The sequence below is a fragment of the Peromyscus eremicus genome, chromosome 19 (genome assembly GCF_949786415.1).
Source record: "Peromyscus eremicus chromosome 19, PerEre_H2_v1, whole genome shotgun sequence".
Classification (NCBI taxonomy): Eukaryota; Metazoa; Chordata; class Mammalia; order Rodentia; family Cricetidae; genus Peromyscus; species Peromyscus eremicus.
In genome coordinates, this window is record NC_081435.1 from 49,235,040 (window position 1) to 49,258,360 (window position 23,321).

General features: G+C 50.5%; 1 protein-coding gene across 1 annotated transcript in view; it reads right to left on the reverse strand.

Annotated features, from left to right (window-relative positions):
* Positions 1-804: 804 nt before the first annotated feature.
* The window catches only part of Arhgef37 (Rho guanine nucleotide exchange factor 37), a 31,148-nt gene continuing 8,631 nt past the window's right edge, over positions 805-23,321 (reverse strand). Inside the window, exons 4-12 of the mRNA XM_059246505.1 lie at positions 18,056-18,255; positions 16,472-16,602; positions 15,756-15,860; positions 15,001-15,111; positions 13,534-13,863; positions 10,692-10,820; positions 7,699-7,894; positions 6,022-6,182; positions 805-2,589 (exon numbers count right to left, since the gene is read on the reverse strand). Coding sequence (XP_059102488.1) covers positions 2,380-2,589; positions 6,022-6,182; positions 7,699-7,894; positions 10,692-10,820; positions 13,534-13,863; positions 15,001-15,111; positions 15,756-15,860; positions 16,472-16,602; positions 18,056-18,255 — 1,573 coding nt within the window. The 3' untranslated portion in view covers positions 805-2,379. The remainder of the gene's footprint in view (positions 2,590-6,021; positions 6,183-7,698; positions 7,895-10,691; positions 10,821-13,533; positions 13,864-15,000; positions 15,112-15,755; positions 15,861-16,471; positions 16,603-18,055; positions 18,256-23,321) is intronic.

Genomic DNA, 23,321 nt, shown 5'->3' on the forward strand with positions numbered 1-23,321 from the left:
TAATAAATACATATTCTGGGACCTGACAGAACAGGCTGTCCTGTTTCAAACGGCCTCTAAAGCTTCCTGTTTAGACAGCTAGCGCAAAGCTCAGCTGGAGCACAACCTCACATCCCTTTCCTACCTCTGCCCCCAGGCCTACCTGGTTACCTCTGCGTGTCTAGGGCAGAGGTCCTTAAGGTGGCTGCATGTGAGATTCACCTGGTTACTTTCCCGAAGCCCAAAGCCACAGCCACGCCCAGGTCGAAGACATCAGCTTTCTCTGGGCGGGCTCCCGGTTTGCCACAGTTTAGAGCTACCTAGGTAATTGCAGCGAGCAGCCATGCTAAGAACCCCAAGCGAGAGGCTCCATGCACAGTGAGCGGTCAGGAGGAATGTGTGGTAGCTGCAAGCACAGCCCCTGCTTTGTCAACGGTTTGTGCTTCCTATTTTTATCAGGGAGGCTGGGAAGGAAACGGAAAGGAAAAGTGAACCGAGAGCATCTTTGCGCGAACCTGAGACTGGGAAAGGGACCGGGGAGTCTTGCTCTTGCATCCTACAGCATCTTCGTGCTTTACCAAGCCCAGAGGAGGCACATTACAGACCGTCTGACAGAGACAAGGACGTCTTTCTCAAGGGCCCTTCAGAAGCCAGCGCGAACAAACAGGCACTTGAGCTGTAAAGCAGATGTAGTCTTGACAGCACCGAAATGGTCGCCTGGTTTACACCGTCTCAAGAGGGTTGATTCCAAATTGGTCAGCTGTACAAAGATCACAGTGGATCACCTCTCCCTCTCCCTCTCTCCCTCTCCCTCTCCCTCTCCCTCTCCCTCTCCCTCTCTCTCTCTCTCTCTCTCTCTCTCTCTCTCTCTCTCTCTCTCTCTCTCTCTGTCTGTCTGTCTTGGGATCTTCCAACGACTCTTGGCCTAATGCAACAGCCTAGGGACATTGCCCAGTAGTGACTACACCCAACACGGCCCTAGTGGGTCCGCCATCCTGGAACAGGATCTCCTTTTTTGCGGGGCTTCTGTTTCCAGATTTGAGAAATGCCTTGCTCACCACGTACTCGGCACTGGGACTAGAGCTACCTAGACTGTAGTCCTGTCGTGTGCCAGGCGACAGCCAGCTACAGACAATGGCTGTGTGTTTGTCATGGTCCCATGAGATCATATCACCTAGTGATGTCATAAATTTGTTAGCTCGCACACTCCATGATGTTCACAGAAACAAAATCCCCTCACAGGGCATGTCTCAAAGTGTTCATTCATGCCGACTGGACCTGAGACAGAGCCTGGGGTGAAGAGAAAGGGCACTGTTGTCATAGACGTGAGAGGGGGCAACCTGACTGCTCCACTCTGCTAACCCAGGCCAGCCAATGGCCGGGCCATCCTGACACTGCTAACCATATTGGTATTGGTGTCACACTTCCTGGTTGACAAGGGGCCTCCGCATCCTCAGCCTCGTGCCATCCTTACTGTATCCTGTGACTTAGTTCTTTCTAGGTGGAAAACTGCAGTTACCTCCTATGTCTAAGGCCCTGCATCCACTAACCTCAGCCCTCTGCTGCCTCCAGAGCCTCAGAGGCAAACCTAGGCCACCTGGGCTCCCCGCCCCCTCCCCCTTCAATCCAGAACTGGAAAACCAATCTATTCCTCACCTACCCAACCCAACAGGCCAGTAGTCACCTATGTCACAGGGCTTCCTCCATGAGTGACTGCCAAGTCCCTTTTTCTCCCAGTCCCAAGGAAACAGCAGTAGAATACACCATTGCCTCACACAGCACGCTAATCCATCTCAAACCCCCCTCTTCCCTGGAACCGCCTCTGGGTTTGTACACACATTCCGGAACTGTGCATAGGTCATACCCATTCCTAGAACCGGCGGAGATCGATCGCCTGGGCCCAGGGCTTCCCACTGAGCAGGATTCTCCACAGTTCGCTGGCTGCAGCAGCTCAAGTCAAGGCACCAAGAAAGAAGAGGTGACCAGCGAGCAATGGCGGCTCCCGGCAGAGCTGTGGGAAGCGTGCCACCGGGCCAGGCAGCTCTTCTTCAGGGATGCCCCGACCTGCAACGACCTGACACGCGGGCGACATTCATCTTAGACATACAGGGGGTGACAGGCACAGGTGGGGCCAGCTTTGAGCTGTGGCAAGCCCTAGCTAATCGGCGGTGGCATTGAGACAGATTGCTTCCTTGTGTAGACAGGGTAATGCTGGCACCACCCACTGTGGCCACCCACACCAGACATTCTGTAAGGCCCAGTCACCACTTCCTGCTGCCTTCTCAATGCCCTTCTCGCCTCTCCCATTCCCACCGTGCTTTGCGTCATGCCCGCTAGGTCACCCAGCCTTGACGCCTCTCCCTTTCGTCGGGAATGGGGGACGGGGCCAAAGAGGGCATGCTAGGAGGGCAGACTCCAGCCCCAGGGAGTTGGGCTCGGGGTCCTGGCCAGAAAGTTGGAAGGCACATATCCCCTCTGTCCATTCGCTTCCACCAGGCTCCATTCTGGGTTCCCCTTCTTGTCCCGGGCTTCTAGGATGGTTACAGGCTGGCCTGCCTGTAGGCTCAGTTCGTGGGTGCTTCTGGCCACAAAAGGGTACGCTGCCACCACCTGAAACACACGGGAGTGACCGGGAAACATTCAGGGTGGTAGATTCAGGGGAGCTCAGTCCATCAAGGATGGTCCCACTCTCACACACACTCTCGTCTCTATTGCTGGTCCATACATCACTTCCCAAGCACATTCTTAGCACTAAAGACCCTATGCCTGCCAGGACTGTGGCTGATAATTACTATGTGGCCGCCACTGGTCTAGCACTTTTCTAGGCTTTGGTTTTTACAATTACATCCCTGTATTTGCCCCCATTTCTTTTCCCCCAGAAATTGAGGCTTAGAGAAGTCAGGGAATTCCTCACCAATTACAACAATCACAAAGCTATAAAGTCAGGCCTGCCTGATTTCAGAACATGGGCTCCCCAACCCCCAGACAGGGTTTATCTGTATAACAGCCCTAGCTGTCCTGAAACTCCCTTTGTACCCCAGGCTGGCTTCAAACTCTCGGAGATCCTCCTGCCTCTGCCTCCCGGGTGCTGGGATTAAAGGATCAAAGGTGTGTACCACCACCTGCCGGCAGAACAGGTATCCTTGAACCCCGGCAGCCACATCAGTGGGTAGCCTCGGCAGCCTCTCCCTACCCACATCTGGGGAGGTTCCCAGATCCAGCCCAGTTTCTAACCTAGGAGTAGTGAGGTTTGGGAGACATGGCTCCTTTTTGGGGCAAAGCATTGAACAGGGAAAAAACAGTAAGAAAGGAGGGCATTCAACAAACCACTGTCTGACTTCTCAGTACCTCATTGCATCATCTCCAAGTGTCGATAACAGCATCCTACCCTCTGGGTTATTGAGGAAGCAGAACGGATGAGTGCCTGAGCAGGCTTTTCACAGTGCCTGCTGCAGAATAAGGAGGGGCCCAGTCAATGCAGCTTCCTTTAACTCTTTACCATTAGCGTGACTGATGATGGCCAAGCCTCAGAACAATAAGCATCATGGGAAGGTACCCTAAGAGTCCCACAGAGAATCCAGAAAGGGAGGAAGGGCCAGATGGACCACTGAGATCCTAGGCAGAGCTTCCTGGAGATTCCATCCACATCTACCAGAGCTGGACGATTGGATGATGGCAGCTACCTCACTTTCCTTGGTGGGGGAGGGGCACTGAGTAGGCTAGTCAGGTCCCCAGTGAGATTCTCGGGGATTCTTTGCTGTCCTCGGTGCACTACGTCTGGCTGACACTGAAGGAGGTAGGTATGGTGGGAGCTGTGGACCTCCCCAGACACTGGCTCTCAGCTCCACAGTGCCCTGACCTAAGGCATCCCGTACCTGTCCTCAGCACCTCTGGACCCACCCCTCTCTGTCCAAAGTCTGTCACTCATTTCTCACCTTTGTGGCTCTCCCTTGACTGCTAAAAGCAGACCCTGTGAATGTCTACAACGGGACACGTTTGGCTTTACTGGTCTGCCCAGTCCTCCCAAGACACCCTAAGGGGCTGCTTGAGGGGGTCAAGGACCCTGGCCCTGCAAAGCCAAACCCTTGAGTGCACTGGGGACCGAGCACCAGGGCCTCGGCAGCCTCTCCCTCCCCAGATCTGAAGGGCTATTCTGCCCAGGCCAAGCACTCTGCCACTGAGCAGTACCTCTACCACACATCTTTCTATTTTTTCCTTCTTTCCTTTTGATGGCATTCATATCCCATAATAGCCATCCCTGGAAAGTATATAGTTCTGTAGCTTTTAGTATATTCACAGATACATGCAATCATCACCACTGTATCATTTCAAAATACATCGCTCCCCTCACCTCAGCCTCTGCCAACAAAAAACCCACTTTCTAGCCAGGCAGTGGTGGCGCATGCCTTTAATCCCAGCACTCGGGAGGCAGAGGCAGGAGGATCTCTGTGAGTTTTGAGGCCAGCCTGGTCTACAAAGCGAGTTCCAGGACAGCCAGGGATGTGACACAGAGAAGCCCTGTCTCAAAAAACAACACACACACACACACACACACACACACACACACACACACACACACACACACAAAAAAAAAACCACACACACACACAAAAACAAACAAAAAAAAAAAACAAAAAACCCTTGTTTCTTTCTTTACCAATTTCCCTAGTTTGAACATTCATTTGAATCATGGGATCCTACCCACGTGTTTCGGCCTTTCTTTCACTTAGCATGCTCATCCTTGTCGTAACATGCCAATACTGACCTACTTTGTTCATTTTTATTTCAATATAATAGTCCACAGTGCCATAGACCCCTATCCTCCAGTAATAAGAGCTATTGTCTTCATCAGAGCAGCTGTAACGACTTGCAAGAGGCACACAAGTTCATAGGAGTGCAAGGAAGGACCCTGGAGCCTCCTCTGAGTTTCCAGCGACTTTCCCCCTGTACCTCACAGCCATTTGGATGTGACTCTGCCCTAACTGCGTGTGGTCTCATGGTGTCTGGAGGTGCTAAAGTATGTAGATATTGGACAGTTAACTGAAGGGGGGATTCCATCTCTACAGCTTTGGGAAAGTCATCATCTACAGTGGGGTGAGACTTTCCAGCTGCTTTGGGGTCACCCACATTCCTAAGAGTAACAGCTCATCCATCTCCTCTAAGTAAGCCCAATAAAGTCACAGTCCCTCACTTTGGACTTTGGTGGAACTAGACTTTGGTTGCCCAATGAGGAGGGAGTATACTTTTGCTGGCATCTCTCCAGGGAAAGAGTTCTAAAAACACATGGCTCTATCATAGCTGCTTTAACTGGTTATATCGATGGATACTTGGGTTCTTATGAATAATGCTTCCACGAACAAGTGTGTCTGTGCTCCCCACTGCTTTCGTGTGGAAGACTGACACCTTCTTCAAGGACCACAGGGTCCTGCTAGCCTGGCCCTGCAGTCTTCGCAGGGAGCACCTCACTCTACATCCTGTCCTCTCTATACCCCCAGGCTCTGGTTTCATCAATTCCTCGCCTATCACTGGGTCTCCTCATGCACTGTGTGTGCTCTCTGAGAACTCATACCCCAGGCACCCCACCTGACCCCCTTTATCCAGTTAACTCCTCTGTACCCTTCCTAGGTGAGGCAAACACATTCTTCTTAGGAAGGCCTCTCTGTTCCTGGAACTCTGGGGAACCTTGCATTTACTCACACGGATGATAATCGAATCACTGTTTCCCTGAGGTTGGAAGCTGGAGCAGGCAGGACCACGACTCCTGGTCTATCGCTCTCACTTTCATTTAGTACCACACCTGGCAAGTGCTGAGTGAATGGAGGACTCCCCTCTGCTAGGCTGATGGAGGTGATGGATTAACTCCCTGGTATTTACATGGGAAGTCCCTCTCTCTGGGTCCCACCCCTGGCCAGGATAAGAACTTATCACTGTTATCACTAGCCACAGCTGGACCTCACAAGGAGGTGGGCCCACAGGGAGCAGGCCCCGTAACTGTAGAGGAAAAATCTGAGCCCTAGGCCCTCAGCCCTCTTCGAGACTCACCTGGGTTGTGACTGGGACAGTGGGGACAGAGGGTTGGGTGGGCTCTGCAGTTGGAAGCCAGTGGTCCTCATGTATGTCTGTCTGGCCCCTGGGCTCCTTCTCACTGGGAATGACATGGTGGTATGGCTGAAGTTTTCCTGCTGGAACGTACCCCCGATGACCTAGAAAACATGCAGAAGGTTCAATGTCTGCCAGTCAGCCCCCTATGCTTAGTAAATGTGAGTGCCTGGCTTCCCAGCATTAAAGGGATAGTACAAGGTCATCCAGGAACCCTGCGAGTTCCCTCCCACCACCCCCCACTCTGTTTTCACTGTTCCTAGCTGTGGCTTGCTCATCGCCAGTGACAGAGGCTCTCTCCACTGGGACAGCCGACAGGATTTGAAGCACCTGACAGATGAAATTCATCCTTGGGCTGGTATGACAACTGTTTCCCATTCGTGGCGCTACTGCTATGGCCCTCTAGTGGCCACCCAGAGCAAGGCTGTTTTCCCCAGCTCTCCTCAGGACCAGGATTGGTGATGCTGTCCTTCAGAATTCCTTCTCACCAGCACCCACCCTGGCACTGGCCAGATGCTGCCATCATGAGTGTCCATTGCTTCCTGCTTCCCAGATGGTTACAGTCTTCACACCAATCTGAGGTCAGGCTGTGACACTGTCACTGCCTCTGTCTCTTGCTCATGCAGCTGAGCTCAGAGAAGCTCCACGCTCCCTGAGCTCACCCAACTAGGAGAGCCCCAGACCTCCCTCGAATACTCCTTGTGGTATTTCCCCCACCGACGTGTTTTTCAATTGTAGCACTTTCTATTTTATTTATTTCTTAAAATTATTATTATTATTATTTTAGACAAGGTCTTACTGTATAGTTCCCAGATCTCTCTACATGGCTAGACTGGCCTTGAACTTGCGGTCAGTCTCCTGCTTCTGCCTCCCAAATGCTGGGATTATAGGTCCGCACCACCACACATTGCTCTACCCAATTTTTAAAAAATTGGCTTGCTTTTTAAAGCTTGGCCTTACGCCATACAATAATATCAATGTAATCATGAGCTTATGGACTGACTAGCTGCATTTTTTATAACACACATAAAAGTACTTAAGTAACTATTATATCACCGTGAAGCCGTGAAACAACTGCCTGTGGGTCTCCAACAATAATCCTGATCAACCCCCACATTTAGAATACGCCACTGGGCTATTCTGTTATCCTGGGCTCACAGAACAACTTCCTTTCATCCCAGTTACACATGACCCCCAGGCCTTAGTGGCACATGCCAAGGCCATGACCAGTAGAGATCTTACTGTCTGAGTCCTATTTCAGATTCTAAGAGTGTGGCTGCAATCCAAGCATGCCTTCTCAGCACACAGCTGTATTTTTCAAGGTACTCTTCGAGTCCCTTCCACACGTTGTATCGCCCAATAGTTTGCAGGTTCTCTAAGGCTTGTCTTGCTTGCACAGCACCCACGAACTGGACGGGAGAGGCCACCCCTGATTCTTATCGACGTTTCATGCACCACCGAGTCACTGCAAGCTGACTGAGCTACTGCGTCTGTCACTGAGCTCATCCCTCCTGGATCTGCACAGCCAGATTGGCACACAAGAGCATCCACGCCTCCCTACCAGCTTCTAGCAGCTGGCTTTCTCAAAAGGAGATGAAGGGGTTACAGAGGCCCACATACCCCCTGAATCCACCAGCCAGCGACTGTGGTTGCCTTTGGTATCCTTGTTTTGTAGAAGGGCAACGATGTGGCCCCGTGGCAGCGTCAGGTCCAGAGTCGCAGTTCCACTGATGTTGCTCGTCACCTGGTATAGCTTCCCGGGGCCGTATCTGGTCAGGAGAGCCTGAAACTGGTGTTCAGAGCCTGGGAGGAGTGGCTGAGAGGATAGACAGGCACAGGAGCTTGAGTTAAGTGTCAAGGCTGCATGAACTGTAGACTGGTGGCTGTGGAGCCCCCATGGGACTGGACTAGGCCCTCTGGATACGGAAGATGGTTGTTTGGCTCGAACTGTTTGGGGGGCACCCAGACAGGGGGATCGGGACCCATTCCTGGTGCATGGGCAGGCTTTTAGGAGCCCAGTGCCGGTGGTGTGACGCCTTGTGCAGCCTTGGTGCAGTGGGGAGGGGCTTGGACCTGCCTCGGCTCAGTGTTCTGTGCTCTGCTGACTCCCCATGGGAGACCTTGATTTGGGGGATGTAGGGATGCGGGTGGCTTGGGAGGGAGGGCTGGGGGATGGAAGGAGGGAGAAGATGGGATCTGTGGGTGGTATGTAGAGTGAATAGAAAATTTCTTAATAAAGAAAAACGAAAAGTGTCAAGGCTGGTGTCAACATGAGCTGAGAGCTGGGAATCCTGTCCAGCCCTGGTGCTGTCACCGAAGGGTCCACTGATGGGGACAACTGTGCCCTCTACCACACGGCTGGCTCTCAGCTTCCAATGGTGTTTTAGAAGAAACTTCCAATTAATTTAAGTGTGGATATCTGTCAGTTACAGAACTGGTAGGATTGGGCCCTAAATTCTGTGCATAGCCCCCAAGCTAAGTCATTCCACAGAAAATGTCTTATCCAGGTCTTTGAGCCACACCAGGTTGTGGGCTTCATGGTATGCCAGGCCTTAGCCATCTGGCATCTTCAGAGGCCAATACAAGACCATACTAGCCGCTGGTACACCATGGATGAAGGACAGCTAGCTGTGACTGGGGAGCTTCCACTCCACAAGTATTGGGCACCTACTGTGTGCAAGGCACCAGAGTAGATTTTGTATAGCAAAGACACTGTACACCAGTGCAGCGAGGACACTGTACACCAGAGCAGCAAGGACACTGTACAGCAGTGCAGCAAGGACACTGTACAGCGGCGCAGCGAGGACAGACAGCAGAGTTCTGCTCAGACAGAAGTTACCATCTAGCTGGGGAGAGAGATTTGGGAGTGAGGATCTCAGTTCATGCCCAAGCTGCATTTCCTTGGTTTTTCCATTCACTATCTACATCAAAAGTACTATCAAGAAGGGGTTCAGGTGTGATTATCCCCTTTTGTTTGTTTATTTATTTATTTATTTATTTATTTATTTATTTTTGGTTTTTCGAGACAGGGTTTCTCTGTGTAGCTTTGCGCCTTTCCTGGGACTCACTTGGTAGCCCAGGCTGGCCTCGAACTCACAGAGATCCGCCTGGCTCTGCCTCCCGAGTGCTGGGATTAAAGGTGTGCGCCACCACCGCCTGGCTGATTATCCCCTTTTGTAAAACCAAGGAGAAACCAAATGTGTGAATATATACATCTACCATATTCTTTACTTACACTATATGTATGCATGTGTGTACTCACTGCATTCCATATGGCTATTTTGGAGTAGGGAGGTGTCGGGTATAGGGCAAATAAGATATCCATGTCCACCAGACACATCTGGGCATAGACCCTCATCCTAGTGTTGATGAAGAGTCAGCATTAAGAACCAGGATGCACACCTTTAATCCCAGCACTCGGGAGGCAGAGGCAGGCGGATCTGAGTTCAGGGACAGCTTAGGCTACAGTGAGATCTGTCTCAAAGGCCAACAAAAAACAGTCGCTACAAATCACAAAACCAGGGACATAAGACTTTGTGCCTTCTTTCTCAAATCCATTCAGTCCCAACCAGTTCAGAGTAGAGCAGCTCCTGGGGAGTCCCCAGAGAAGGTACACAAAGATAACCAGGACTGCCCCTGTCCAGGGCCACCCAATTTCTGTTTGCTTTTATGCTTGCAGTCAGAACAGGGAAGAATTCAGAGGTCTGTGGTGCAGGGAGGGAGGATGGGAGAGGGGTGTCCCTCCCTATAAACTGCAACACAGGGGACCACGCGTTTCTTCCTTTTGCTTCGCTTTCATGTGACTTGTAATTGTTTTCTACAGCAAGGACAAATTGCTTTTCCAACAAGAAAGATTTTAAGAGGAAAGAGAAAGAAGTCACGTCCCCTCCCTTTCCCCCTGGTTGCAGGGTCCGTGGCCTCCTTGTGAGAACTCCGCTGGCCTCACTGAGGAATGAGGGTGGGACAGGGAAGTTCAGGAGGGAGCCTCCCACAAGTGGCTGCCCTCAGCCCCCTACACTGTACCCTCTGCCCTCTGACAGCCATGAAGGCCGTCTTTACCTACCCCACTCTGCTAGGCCCTTCCCTGGCTTCTCTGCACCCTGGAGCCTCTGGTCCCTTTTGGGGAGTCATGGTGCTGGCGTGGGACTTCACACTTCGTATGTGACTAAATGCACTTTCAGTCTTCTCAAATACAGATGTTGCCAGACTCCTGGAGCCCTATCCCAGCTGTCTTGTTCTAAGCCCTAGCTATGTAGCAAGTTCAAGGCCAGCTCGAGGGATATGGAAATCTATCCTTACAGAATAATCAACAGAACGTAAAATAAAATGCAATAGCACAGGCTGCCTAGGTATGCTGTTCAAGTGGATTGGAAGATAGCCTGTGCATGCATGAATGCATGCGTGTCTGTGTGTGTGTGAGTGTGTGTGTGTGTGTGTGTGTGTGTGTGTGTGTGTGTGTGTGTGTTGGGATATGAGTTTTCTTTTCACAGAAAGAGAGACAAGAAGAAATGTTTCCGTGTGTAACAGGGGAAAGAAATAAGAAAGAAGAGGGGATGACGCTTCACCCACGACGTCATGAGAACAGCTGACGTCAAGGGATGAGAGACACTCACCTGAGTGGTGGGGGGCGGCAGCACCTTCTCGAAGTTCTCTTGAAAGAGGCGGAGCTGGCTGCTGGTCTGGCCTAGCGAGTCCTCCAGCAGCTTCTGGAAGTCCGGCTCCGAGACATGGTGGTGAGGCAGCTGGGTGGGAAGACGTTGTCAGTAGAGCCTCTGCAGAAGGGGCCAAGGGATCCCCGGACACCTACCCTCTAGTCCCAGAGGTCCGGCTGCTGTTTTTGTCTGCCTACCGACCCCCTTTCCATGAAGAAAGCATCTCTCCATGGGGTGGAGTACCTCTGCCATCATGACACGCTAGTCTTGGGTCTGGCATCCCTTCCCCTAAGCTACTGAGATTAGATCAAGGGAGAACAATGGACTTGGGCCAGGCTCCTTCTGTCGGAGGCAGTGTGTGAAGGCTCAGAACACGGATGTTACTCTTCCTTCGGATTCCAAGGGGTAAAAGTACGTACGGGCTTGGAGTCTTCCCTGTATTCCACCACACAGAATCAAAGCCTGCCTGAAAACCAGCCTAGCCAGAGAGGAAAACAGGCAGGAGATGGAGAGAAAGGAGGAGTCCTGACATTACAGGTCTACAAGTGGCTGTGGTTGAACCCTCACACTTCCTGGGTTCAGGTCATTCTGTTCTCTCTGCTTCAGCTACTTTGGCATGGCTTATATTGCTTATAACCCAGGGAGTTCTGAGTTCTCCCATGAGGTCTCCACCCTGTTAAGGCTCTCCCACATTCTCATCAGACAGCTCAAGAGTGAGACTCCACAGCCAACGGACGTGTCCAGTCCTCTGGGTTATTGCCAGACTCGCTGCTTTTACTTGTGATGTGGAACCTTTCTCCTGGGCTGCAGAGAGAAGACTGCTTTTTACCACGCAGGCCTTGCACCACAGGAGTGAGGCCAGGTGAGTGACCCACTGGACACATTCAAGGGAGGTCTGGCAGCAATCCTAGGCGGGCCCAGGCTGTCCATAGCACAGACCAATCAGGAGACACCGCCACTGCTCCCCACCCCCACCCCCCACCCCCCACACTTCCTATGGCTGTAAACCTCCCCCTACTGGCATCCTTAGCCCTGCCCACCCACACTGCAGACTGGTAGGGAAGGGAGGAATTGGAAGATAGTAAAAGGATTATCCAATCAGATTCACTCTTCTTTTTACACAGCCCTGCGCCTACTTAAATTCGAAAAGTATGCCTGAGGCAGAGCCCTGTATAGATATATATACTAAATCCTGAGGGCCAGAAGAGGAACCACTCACATCTTTGCCCCCCACCCCGACTGAGGGAAACCATGACTCCCCATCGCTCCAGCAGAAGGCAGGCTCTGGTAAGCACCAAGCAGTAACGTGTCCTGAGTTCTGCTGGTGTACTGAGGGTGGGGAGGGGAACAGTTCCCACCGCTCCAGAGCCGCAAGAATTCTGAATGTTTCCTGAGAAGGCTGGGTCATCTGTCACTGTGTGCCAGACACTGCGAGAGGCCTGGGGGACAGCTGAGGAGGTATTTCCAAGCTGAAGAGGAGTCGGTAGAAAGAGGCACAGTGACATTTAAGCCCTGTCTTGGAGGGAGGGATGAGGGCCCTGGATTGGAAAGTTAGCAGGAGTGGGGAGGAGGTAAGGAGGTAGGAAGTGGGGAGGAGGGAGAGTCGGGGGTGGGGAATCAAATGTTGGAATGGAGAGCATGGAAATGGCTCCCAAGGCCTGACTCGTGAGCCATTCAGCTATGACACAGACATTACAGAGCAAGATGTGGAACCGCGGGCTGGAGAGATGGCTCAGCGTTTAAGAGCACTGGCTGCCCTTCCAAAGGACCTGAGTTCAATTCCCAGCAACCACATGGTGGCTCACAAACATCTGTAATGAGATCTGGATACCCTCTTCTGGCCTGCAGGCATACATGCAGGCAGAATACTATATGCATAATAAATAAATCTAAAAAAAAAAAAAAATCTTTAAAAAGATGTGGAACCGCCGGGCGGTGGTGGCGCACGCCTTTAATCCCAGCACTCGGGAGGCAGAGCCAGGCGGATCTCTGTGAGTTCGAGGCCAGCCTGGACTACCAAGTGAGTTCCAGGAAAGGCGCAAAGCTACACAGAGAAACCCTGTCTCGAAAAACCAAAAAAAAAAAAAAAAAAAAAAAAAAAGATGTGGAACTGCCGCCAGTTCCCTCCTGTACCAACTCAGACCTAAATACTCCACTGCGCGTTTGCACGTGGTGGTTGGTGCAGGGGCTCTTTGAGTTCTGTTCATGCCTTCAGCTGATAGTTCCTTTTGAAAGACTCGAGAGCACTGTGTTCAGAGTTCAGTCGCTACACAGTCAGGGACCAGAACCTACTGTCACCTGTGCATCTTTGCAGGAGCCATTTTTACCTCTCTGGGCCTTGGCTTGTTACGAAAGGACCACACGCTGTATAGAACTGCTTTGAGGACTGAGTGAGGCACCACCTGGAAACGGCCCCAAACAGCCACAGAGCAAGTGCTCTCCAGGAAATGGCTTGCCACAAGTGCTGGTGGGAATCCCAGCTGGACACATCCACTCCTGACTAGATAGAAGAGACTCCTGTCTCTGGCACCATCTCGTCATAACCTCCAGGGATGGGTCTGCTGCTGTTTTCTCAGCAGAACTTTCTCTGCTCCTGAGTCCCCGGATGACCTAGGATGGCCTAGAGTCCAGCCTGGCCTCTGGTGAAGCAGAGAGAAAGGGCATGCGAGACATCTCAAGGGTCCCCACTGGGTCCTGGGTCCCAGCAGCCTATTTAGCTCCCTTTATCTCTAGTTCTGCCCTGACAACAGCTAGGGCCTTGCCTGACTAGGCTCCACAGCGGCCTGAGTCCCAGTAGCCTTACCAGGGCCATGCTGCTCTCTGCCCTTTGTAGCACCTGATCAGCCAGGTCCTTCTGGAGGACCACGAATGTGCACAGGATCTGGCTCAGCCACTGCATGACTAGTTGGTTAAACCGTGGGAGCTCAGCCACTAGCAAGGAGTTGAGTGCCTGGTACGTGTGCCGGGCCGCCTGCTCCTCATAGGTCACACTGCCCACATCCAACAGTTTCTCTTCCACTCGCTCAAAGTCCAACACTTTGTCCAGACGCTTCTTGATCAAGTTCTGAGGGCCAGCCAGGGCTCTGGCCAGGCTGCACAGTGGTTGCCACACCAAGCCTTTCAGTCGCTGCTTCTGCAAGGAGAGGGGAGCTTGGGAGCTGGGGTAGGAGGTGGCAAAGGGTAGGGGCTTGGCGCGAGGGTGCTGGAGGCAGGGAGCTGGGCTTCCAGGCCCCCTCCATTGACAAGCTGTAACTTGTAGCAAATCCTCATCTCTGGCTGCCTAAACCGCGGATTGCCATCCATGTAGGGTTGTGACTGAATACAGGTATTGAAAAGATTTGGCAACGGAGAAAGTTTTCTGAACGTACAATGACCCAAAATTAATTCTGAAATGTGTATTTATGTGAAGTGATGGTCTCAGCATTGATGATTATACAATCAAAATGTTCATCAACTCCGAAACCCTTTGGAGATGTTCTGTGTCTAGAGATCTTATAGACGTATCAAATATTAGGCCAAGATGTAACTCCATATATAAAAATAAACAGCACATTATCTCATTAGTATACAGATTTGCTTTCACCTTTAATAAATAGTAAAATTATATGCATACCAAATAATTGTTTTCAAATAAAATTCCTCACGATTTATTATCAGTAAATTTGTATGCCTATTATATATACCATATATCCAGAGCACATCAAAGTTCCTCAGGTAATGAGGTTGATATGGAAAAGCTTCAGAAGAAGCCTTTGCTCTAACCTCTCGGAGTCTTGGCTTATGATTTGAGAATGGGGATGGTATGTAGCGTACACAGAGTGCAGCCCAGGGAAGTTCTCAATCTCTGGCACTTCTTAGTGTTGTTATTATGTAAAGAGCTTGAAATAGATTTTTGCATAGAATGATACTTGGGGAATCAAACACCATCTGTGTAAATGACCCAGAAGATGGCGCTCTCTGGGCCTCGAGCTCCCATTAACAGAATGGGGCTATTAATAGTATCTCACCCAAAGCACGAGTCAAGGGGTAAATGAGGTCAAGAATGGAAAAGGTGGGCATGGCGCCCAGTACAGGGTGCAGCTCACTGCACATCGGTTGGGCTATTTTTATCAATAAGTGCAGGAATAGCACTCCCTCCCTGCTGGATATGACAATTGTATAAGCGCCTGACTTCCAAATATTGCTCTTGTCAGCTCCTCCACCTGCCTATCAAAGGAGCGTGCGCGCATGGGGAGGGGCATGGGGAATGGGAGATAGAAATCCCACTTACAAACTGCAGGAAAGCCCCCAGCTGAAGGTCCCTTGCTAGGCTGCAGTATTGCTCCGCAGGTCCTCTGGGGATGTCCAGACTCCTTTCGTGTGGCCGGAAGCTGAGAAAAGCCTGAGCCCAGGGCCAACAGAGACAGGTGGTTAGGTCCCACCATGGCCGTCTTACTCCTAACCCCCAATTCAGCAGCCCTCCCAAGCAGTTCTCCAGGCCCTCCACATACTGCCCCATAACAAGCAAGTACATACACCATTCTGTCCCTGCCCACCCTGGGGGATTAGAAGGGCCTTTCTGAGCTGGAACCCTTGCCTCCTTTGGGGCCTGTGATCATCACACCTATTTGTGTGCCCCTGGGTGATTCTTTTGCCAGGTGCTCGGTCTACAGATTCTATTCGTGTTTTTCTGTAAGCCAATGAACTGCTCCTATTCAAATCAATGCATTAAACATGTAAAGACCAGGGGCTGGAAAGATGGCTCAGTGGTTAAGAGCACCTGCTGCTGTTGCAGAGGACCCAGGCTCGGTTCCCAGCACCCATGTGGTGGCTCACAACCATCTGTAACTCCAGTTCCAGGGGGGTCCTCGACCCTGGCCCACGAAAACCCCAATGGGTTGAGAAGCTGCCTTTAGCCCCCAGTTTTGTGGCTACGGGTCACAGTGTGCCTGCCAGCTTTCCTGGCTGACACCTCACCTCAGAGTCCCTGCAGTTGGTACCTCGGTAGCTTGTGGGCCTGGCCTTCGAACTCTGGAGGGTTCTCACCTCTAGATTATCCATGTAGGCAGTCACATTGCTCTTCAGCTCCGTCACACACAGAGACACCCACTGGAATCTCTCCTCTAAGTCATCGAATTCCTTGTCCTCTGTCTGTAAGTAAAGCCATGCGTGTAAGAGTCAGAAGATCCACATGGGGGCAGTGTGCAGCTGTTCTTCCTGCCTCGGGAAGCCACTGAGTGGGACAGTTAAAAAGCTGTGTAAACCACATATGGTGGCGCGTGCCTGTAAGCCCAGCCCCTAGGAGACTGAGGCAGGAGGATGGTGAGGTCAGCTGGATAGCACAGCAAGGCCTTATCTCAAAAGCAAACAGCAGTGTGGTCGGATCGTTTTGCATTCAGACCACAGACCCTGGATCAAGACCCTGGAGTGTGAGTCCTGGCTCACTTGCTTCCTAGCTGTGTGGCTGTGGGGGGCAGCGGGGCGGGGCTCTGCTTCTTTGTGTGAAAATGAGATAAGAATGCCTACTTAGCCCCATGGCTCCAACACTACTGCTGTCGAAGAAGTACTTACTCAGCCTGAGCAGCTAACTAGGAACCGCTCAGACTGGCGCTCTGCCCACGCTCGGAGCCTAGCTCTTCTATAAGCAAAAGGGTGGCGTGCCCCTTGGTGGTCCCTCACTCTCAGCCTCAGCTGTCTCACTTTCCACAGGTACCTCCCCCTGCTTTCTTCCCTGTGTCTTCCCCACCAACACACACACTCACCCTGGCTACCAGCCCCGCCTCCTGCTTCAGCAGCTGGCTCAGTCTGGTGGTCTTCTTGGAAAGAGTGTGTGTGTTGATTCGGGCCAGCCGCTCCCGGAGGCTCAGCTGCTCCACCTTGGTATACTTTAAAGCTGCCGCGACATGGAGGAAAAGGGCACGGTGGGTGACTGAGGCTGACCCAGTGAGCCAGCAGCCCCACATTCTCCTGACTTGACCCTCTGCTCCACCAAGTTACGTCCAGCAGAATGGTAAGGCTCAAAGGAAAACCCAGGACCCGGCTCCTCTTTGTCCAGGTATGAGTCCTGGCTGAAGAGGGTTTTAACTGGACTTTTAACAGGTCACCACTCCTTGGGGCCCCAGTTTTCCTTTCTGTAAAATGAGGACTCCATCTTGCAGAGTTGCTGGGAGTAAGACAGTAAGTGTAAAGGGACATTGTTCTGGGGTTCCCCAGCCAGTTTTATCAAGGCCAACCAAACCCATATTCCCCTCTCCTCACTCAGCACCTCTCCCTCTCCACATGGGTGATGAAGCAAGCACGGGAGAAAAGCTGAGGACCCCAGGCCTAAGTTTGAAACCCAACTCTGTTTCTTACAGTCCAGTGACTACAAGCAAACTGTACACACTCTGTTTACCCAGCGGGAAAGCGGGACTAACAGAGCTGACCTCAGCAGCTGCAAGGATCAAATAAGATGCTGAAGGGAAAAGGCATAGCAGAAGTAGCCTTAAAATATATATATATATATATATATATATATATATATATATATATATATATACACACACACACACACACACACACACACACACACACACACACACACACTTAACTGGGTGGTGCTTGTGCAGGCCTTTAATCCCAGCACTCAGGCAGATCCCTCAGTTCGAGGCCAGCCTGGTCTACAGAGTGCGTTCCAGGACAATCAGGGTTACCCAGAGGACCTGGGTTTGGTTCCCAGCACATGCATGGTGGCTCACAACCACTTGTAACTCTCCTCCCAGAGGATCTGACACCTTCTTCAGGCCTCCAAGGCAAGTATATGGTGCATAGACACACATGTAGGCAAAACACGCACACACAAAAAATAAAAAATACTTTTTAAAAAGTAAGCATGAGCTAAATTTTCAGGATCATGCTTTTAGTAGGCAACTGAGTTTCTTGATGCATGGTAGCTGCTTCATTTTTTTTTCCCAAGACAGGGTTTCTCTGTGTAGCTTTTGGAGCCTGTCCTGGAACTTGCTCTGTAGACCAGGCTGGCCTCGAACTCACAGAGATCCACCTGCCTCTACCTCCTGCATGCTGGAATTAAAGGCGTGCGCCACCACCGCCTGGCTACACTGCTTCATTTCGCAAACTTTTCTACTGCAGCAACCTAAGAGGTGGATGCACCCCACACATTTATACACACTACTTTACCTCCCAGCGGTGATGGGGATTAAACCCAGGGCCTCACACATATTAGACAGGCACCCCATCAGCTGAACTTCACCCAAGCCCCACATTCTCATTCTAGATGAAGCTATGGCAGGATGAGTTTTGGAACTAAAAATGCTGTCCCTGACGCACCTCTGCATACAAGTCCTTACCCACTTCCTTGCGCATCTTGTATTCATTGATATTGCTGTTCACATCCTGGAGGGCAGAAGTAGCTCTCTGAAGGACAGGGTGGGCACTGGCATCCATAGGTGTGTTCTCCAGGATTTTCTGCAGCAGGAGGGGGTACTTGGTAATCCTCTGCAGAGGAATTACAAGTAAGAAACTGAGACCTGAAGGTCCAGCTTGCGGCCTGAGGGAGAAGGTTGCTATTAGGCAGGTAAAAACCATCCTTTAGGGGACTAGGGGGCTTGGGGTGGTGGCCCAGCCCTTAGCTCAGTGTATGAGATCAGGCAGTCCACTGTCTCCCTGTGGTCCTTTCTGTAATTTACAGAGTCTAGAGACCAGGCAGACAGAGCCATTCCTGGGACTGGATTCCCGATCTATACAAAATCTAGTGATCTATCAGCCCTATTCTATAGCATGAATCTTAAAGAATCTTATTAATAAAACAAACCTGGAGCCAGGTACTGGAGTCAACACTGGAAGATCAGAGAAGCAGAACAAGCCACAGCTACCTCACTTTGCCAGTTCCTCAGCTGATCCTGTTTCCTCAGACTGGAAGCTTCTGAGTTCTCATCCAAATGGATCTCAGCTAAACCGCTTCTCAAAAGCCTGAAAGCTTAACCGACCAGTTCCTGGTTTTCACATCTTTTATACCTTTCTGCTTCCTGCCATCACTTCCTGGGATTAAAGGCATGTGTCACCATGCCTGGCTGTTCCCAGTGTGGCTTTGAACTCACAGAGATGCGGATGGGTCTCTGCCTCCCAAGTGATAGGATTAAAGGCGTGTGTGCCACCATTTTCTGGCCTCTGTATCTAGTGGATGTTCTGCTCTCTGACCTCAGATAAGTTTATTAGGGTGCACAATATTTGGGGGAACATACTATCACCACACTATTCACTCTCTCAGGAGCAAACATGGCTGGCCACACGCTCTTCCTTGGCAGGTGTTACTCAGCAGGACCCAGAGACCCTGTGTCCAGTGTCTTCTCATTCTGTGGGCTACTCTTCCCATGCTTCCTTGGTGACCTCATGTGGTCCGAGATTTTTAATGTACCCCAACCTCCATTTCCATCTCTATCTTCTCCCCAGGGCTCCAGACTCACATGTTCAACTGCCCTCAACTGTGACTTCATATCTCTACTCAGATAACATCCCAAGAACAACTCTCAGAGGTCATCTACTTGATTTTTTTACTTAACAAAATAGGTTGTTGCTTTTCAAAGGTTTGTGGGCCCGTGAGATGGCTCAGCAGGTAAAGGTGTTGACCACCAAGCCAGAGAACCTGAGTTCAATCTCCAAACCTCACATGGTGGAAGAGAGAATTGATTCCCACAAGTTGTCTTCTGACCTCTACATATGTATGTGTACACACACATACACATACACACACACACACACACACACACACACACACTCATGCACTAAATAAATGAATAAGTGTAAAATTTTTAATCTAAAAATGTTTTGAAAAACCACGGGAACATAATTTTTAGAATATATGGGGAAAACTCACAACTTTCTTTAAATAGTTTAATATAAAAATAAAGATATTTACATGTTAACTCTTTCTCATTTAAGGTGGTAGGCGTGAGAATATTCGTCACATCATCCTCATTTTCCGTAAGTTTGGAATTTTTATTAGAAAATGTTATTTTTTTAAAAACACTGTGAGGAATGGCTTTAATGCACCGGTAACCACCAGATTCCTACTGCTGGGTGTCTGGGGTTTCATCAGGACTCCCCAGGTCAAGGGCACCTGGGGAGCAGCTCCAGCAGGCATATAGAATTCCAGCCCCTAACTGTCTCAGTGTGTGTCCTACAAGCCCCACAAATGCTCCTAGGGGCCAGCCGCCAGAACCCTATAATGGAGCCCTCAACTCCTTTCTAAGGGAAAACCTTCAGACCAAATGTTCTGGAAAGAAGCTACTCAGAGGCTAAGAATAGACATGGCAGGTGGGAGCCCCGGGGTGGCAGCGGGTGGACTGTGCCTGCACTGTCCATCTGCTCTCCTCGAGGGTGTCCTGAGCTCAGATGACTGTGGGTAGGCATTTTGGAAACTCCGTTCTATGCTGACAATCCATGGGAAAGAGCCAGCTCCCAGGGACAACTGTCATCACAGTACAAATCAGAGGCCAAGGGGTCCTTAGAGAGATGATTGCATTTTTTTTTTAACGTTATCAAGGAGCCAGTACAAAAAGCCGCCCACATTTGTAGCCTTCTTAAAGTAACTTGGAGGAAAACTGTATGCAGCCTCTCATATAGATGATAAGAATGGCGCAATAGCCCCTGGAAGGCTGGGGGAGCGTGACAGAAGAGGGCCTCTTACGTTCTCATGGGAGCATCACTGGCTGAGATCTTGGACAGTTGGGCAATTTTTGAAATACACAAATCCTTTGCTCTACCAACCCCAGCCTAGACAACATCTACCCACAGAAATCTTGGCTCAAGCAAACAAGGATAGAGGTAAGCTATTCAGCAACTCTGTGATTGCATAAATACATAAATAAAGATCTAACAATAAAAGAATGGGTGAGTAGAGCCTGTGTGAGCTGCCCTGGAAGGACCATGGAAGAATTTTTCACACTGTCGGGAGACAATATTCACAGCTACCATTAAATGAAAGTTCTACAATAGCCTTGGAGTCTCTTTAAAAATAACAACATCCCCCCCCCAGCTGCTTCTCTGCCTGCCTCTGCGTCCCTCTGCCTGTAACTATACAGAAGAAAACTGAACAGAGGCTAGTAATCCCTCAGCCAATGGAAAACGGACTTCATGTATTTGAGTATGATTTGAATACGACTTTCATATTTAAAATAAATACAGCTAGCTGATAATGGAAACCAGAGGTGATTTGCCTTCTGCAAACACCGCTGTACCAGGCAGCCTTCTGCTCCCAGTGCTGAGTGACCTCTGCCTAGCCTCCTTTCCCACACCACTCTGTGAAAGGTCCTTCCCAATACAGCGTTCCCTGCCTAGTCTGTATTTCTGTCTTAAAGCGCAGGCTACCCCGACTGCTAATCCACACAAAGGTGAAAAGTCGTCAGTACACATTCTGAAATCACAGAGAATCTCGAGGCACTATCTTACATTTCTACTACTGCAACAAAACACCACCACCAAGGCAAATTACGGGATAAAAAAAAATTAACGTAGCCGGGCAGTGGTGGCGCACGCCTTTAATCCCAGCACTCGGGAGGTAGAGCCAGGCGGATCTCTGTGAGTTCAAGGCCAGCCTGGGCTACCAAGTGAGTTCCAGGAAAGGCACAAAGCTACACAGAGAAACCCTGTCTCGGAAAAAAAAAAAAAAAAAAAAAAAAATTAACGTGGGGCTCACAGGTGTAGAGTGTTAGAACAATGGCATGGCAGCAGGAAGAGCCTGAGAGCTCACATCTTGATCCGCAAGTTGGGAGGCAAAGAGAGAAAGCTAATTGGGAATGGCAACGCCCCGCATACAGACCTGTGCTACAGAGTGGCTTGGGGTCTCACGTGTCCCTCTAAACACTCAGCGCCTGAACAGGGGGGCTCAAAATGTACTGTGATCTCCAGAACGGAATACTTCTGGGACTCCAGACTCCGTCCAGTCACACACTGGGCAGACCTCTGACGAGGCCTTTTTATACGTGAGACTCGGCTATTGGCGAGGATAGCATCCGTTCTCATTTCCCTACCTCCCAGGCGGGAGAGCCATTGTATTCTCTTTAGTGCCTCCTACACAAGGAAGTCAGGACTGCCTGCCCTGTGGGTTGCCGTCCTTGGGCACACACCCCCTCTGATCCTTCATTTGCTTGTTCTTCTGGAGCAGAACAGCTTCGGGACTTTCTCTTCTGACCTCCAAGCTAACTTGCTAACCAGAGAGGCAAGCTAATTTTAGAGTGCTTCCTCACAGCTTCTGGAGTTGCGGTGCCTGAGTGCCCACTGAAACCCACATTACCAGAGAATGCGTTCCCTCTCTTCCTCCTTCATATCATAGTTACTGTTATATTGACTTTTTCCCGGTTCATATATATAGGTAGGGTCCATCTTCCAGGATTTATTGCAGGATAATAAATACATCTAATATTTGTTATAAAAGGAGGCATCGGGACGGACAGGACTAAGCACTGCAGTGTGACACAGTTCCTGCCTGGCTGAGCTGACTAGAATAGCTGGGACATATTTAGTGTCCCCTGTACCGTGTGTCTACGCTCCACCAAGTGCCGTTAGGACTCCCACCAGACCCATAAGGAAATTGGGTTGGAGATGTGAAATGGCTCTCACTAAAAGGGGCTGAGCCAGATCTGCCACCATGGGAGCCTGGCTCCAGACCTGCAGAAACAGGGCAAACAACAGCCTCGCTGCCACCTCATTATTGCTTTCACACATGGCTGGAGAGAACAGAACACGTGGGAAGCGTCCCACCTAAGTTTCTGCTGCTTTGGAAACATCAGCGGCTCTGGTCAGAGGGGACTCACATTCCGAGACACAACATACACACATGGTTTGCAAAGGCAAAAGGCTTCAAATGTTGCGTTTCCTGTGACTTTGAAGCCCCCTCAACCCATGTTGTCCATTTCCCTGGTCCTTTCTGGACTGGCTATGAAACTGATCTCAATGGCCGAGAACTCCAATGGCTTGCCCTTCCCCTTGCCCTAGAGCCCTGTGACCATCAACAAAGCACCCAGGCCACGTGACCAGACCCGAGCCGGCTCTGTGTCTCAGATACTTGGAGGAGCCCAGCAAAATCAGCAAAGCGGACCTGCAGTTGATGGCAGATACATGGGAATGCTCAGCCAGGAGCAGAAGGCTCATTTGCTGAGCCCAGTTAAACTGATAATATGCAAAGTGTAAGCTAAGTAAATGCCTTATATTTTTAATATTTTTGTGTTTGTTTGTGAGTGCATGTATGCGGGCATGTGTGAGCCACAGCACATGCGTGTGGCCAGAGGACAGCTTGTCAGAGTCTGTCCTTCCGCTACATTCTGGAGAGTGAACTCAGACAGTCAGGTTTGGCAGCAGGCAAGTACCTTGTCTTCGTTAGGGTTTCTAATGCTGTGAAGAGACACCACGACCACGGCAACTCTTATAAAGGAAAAACATTCAATTAGGGTGGCTCGCTTACAGTTTCAGAGGTTTAGTCCATTATCATCATGGTGGGACATGGCGGCCTGCAGGCAGACGTGGTGCTGGAGAAGGAGCTGAGAGTTCTACCCCTTGCAGGCAACGGGAAGTGGTTGTCTGAGACACTGGGCAGTATCTTGAGCGTATATGAGACCT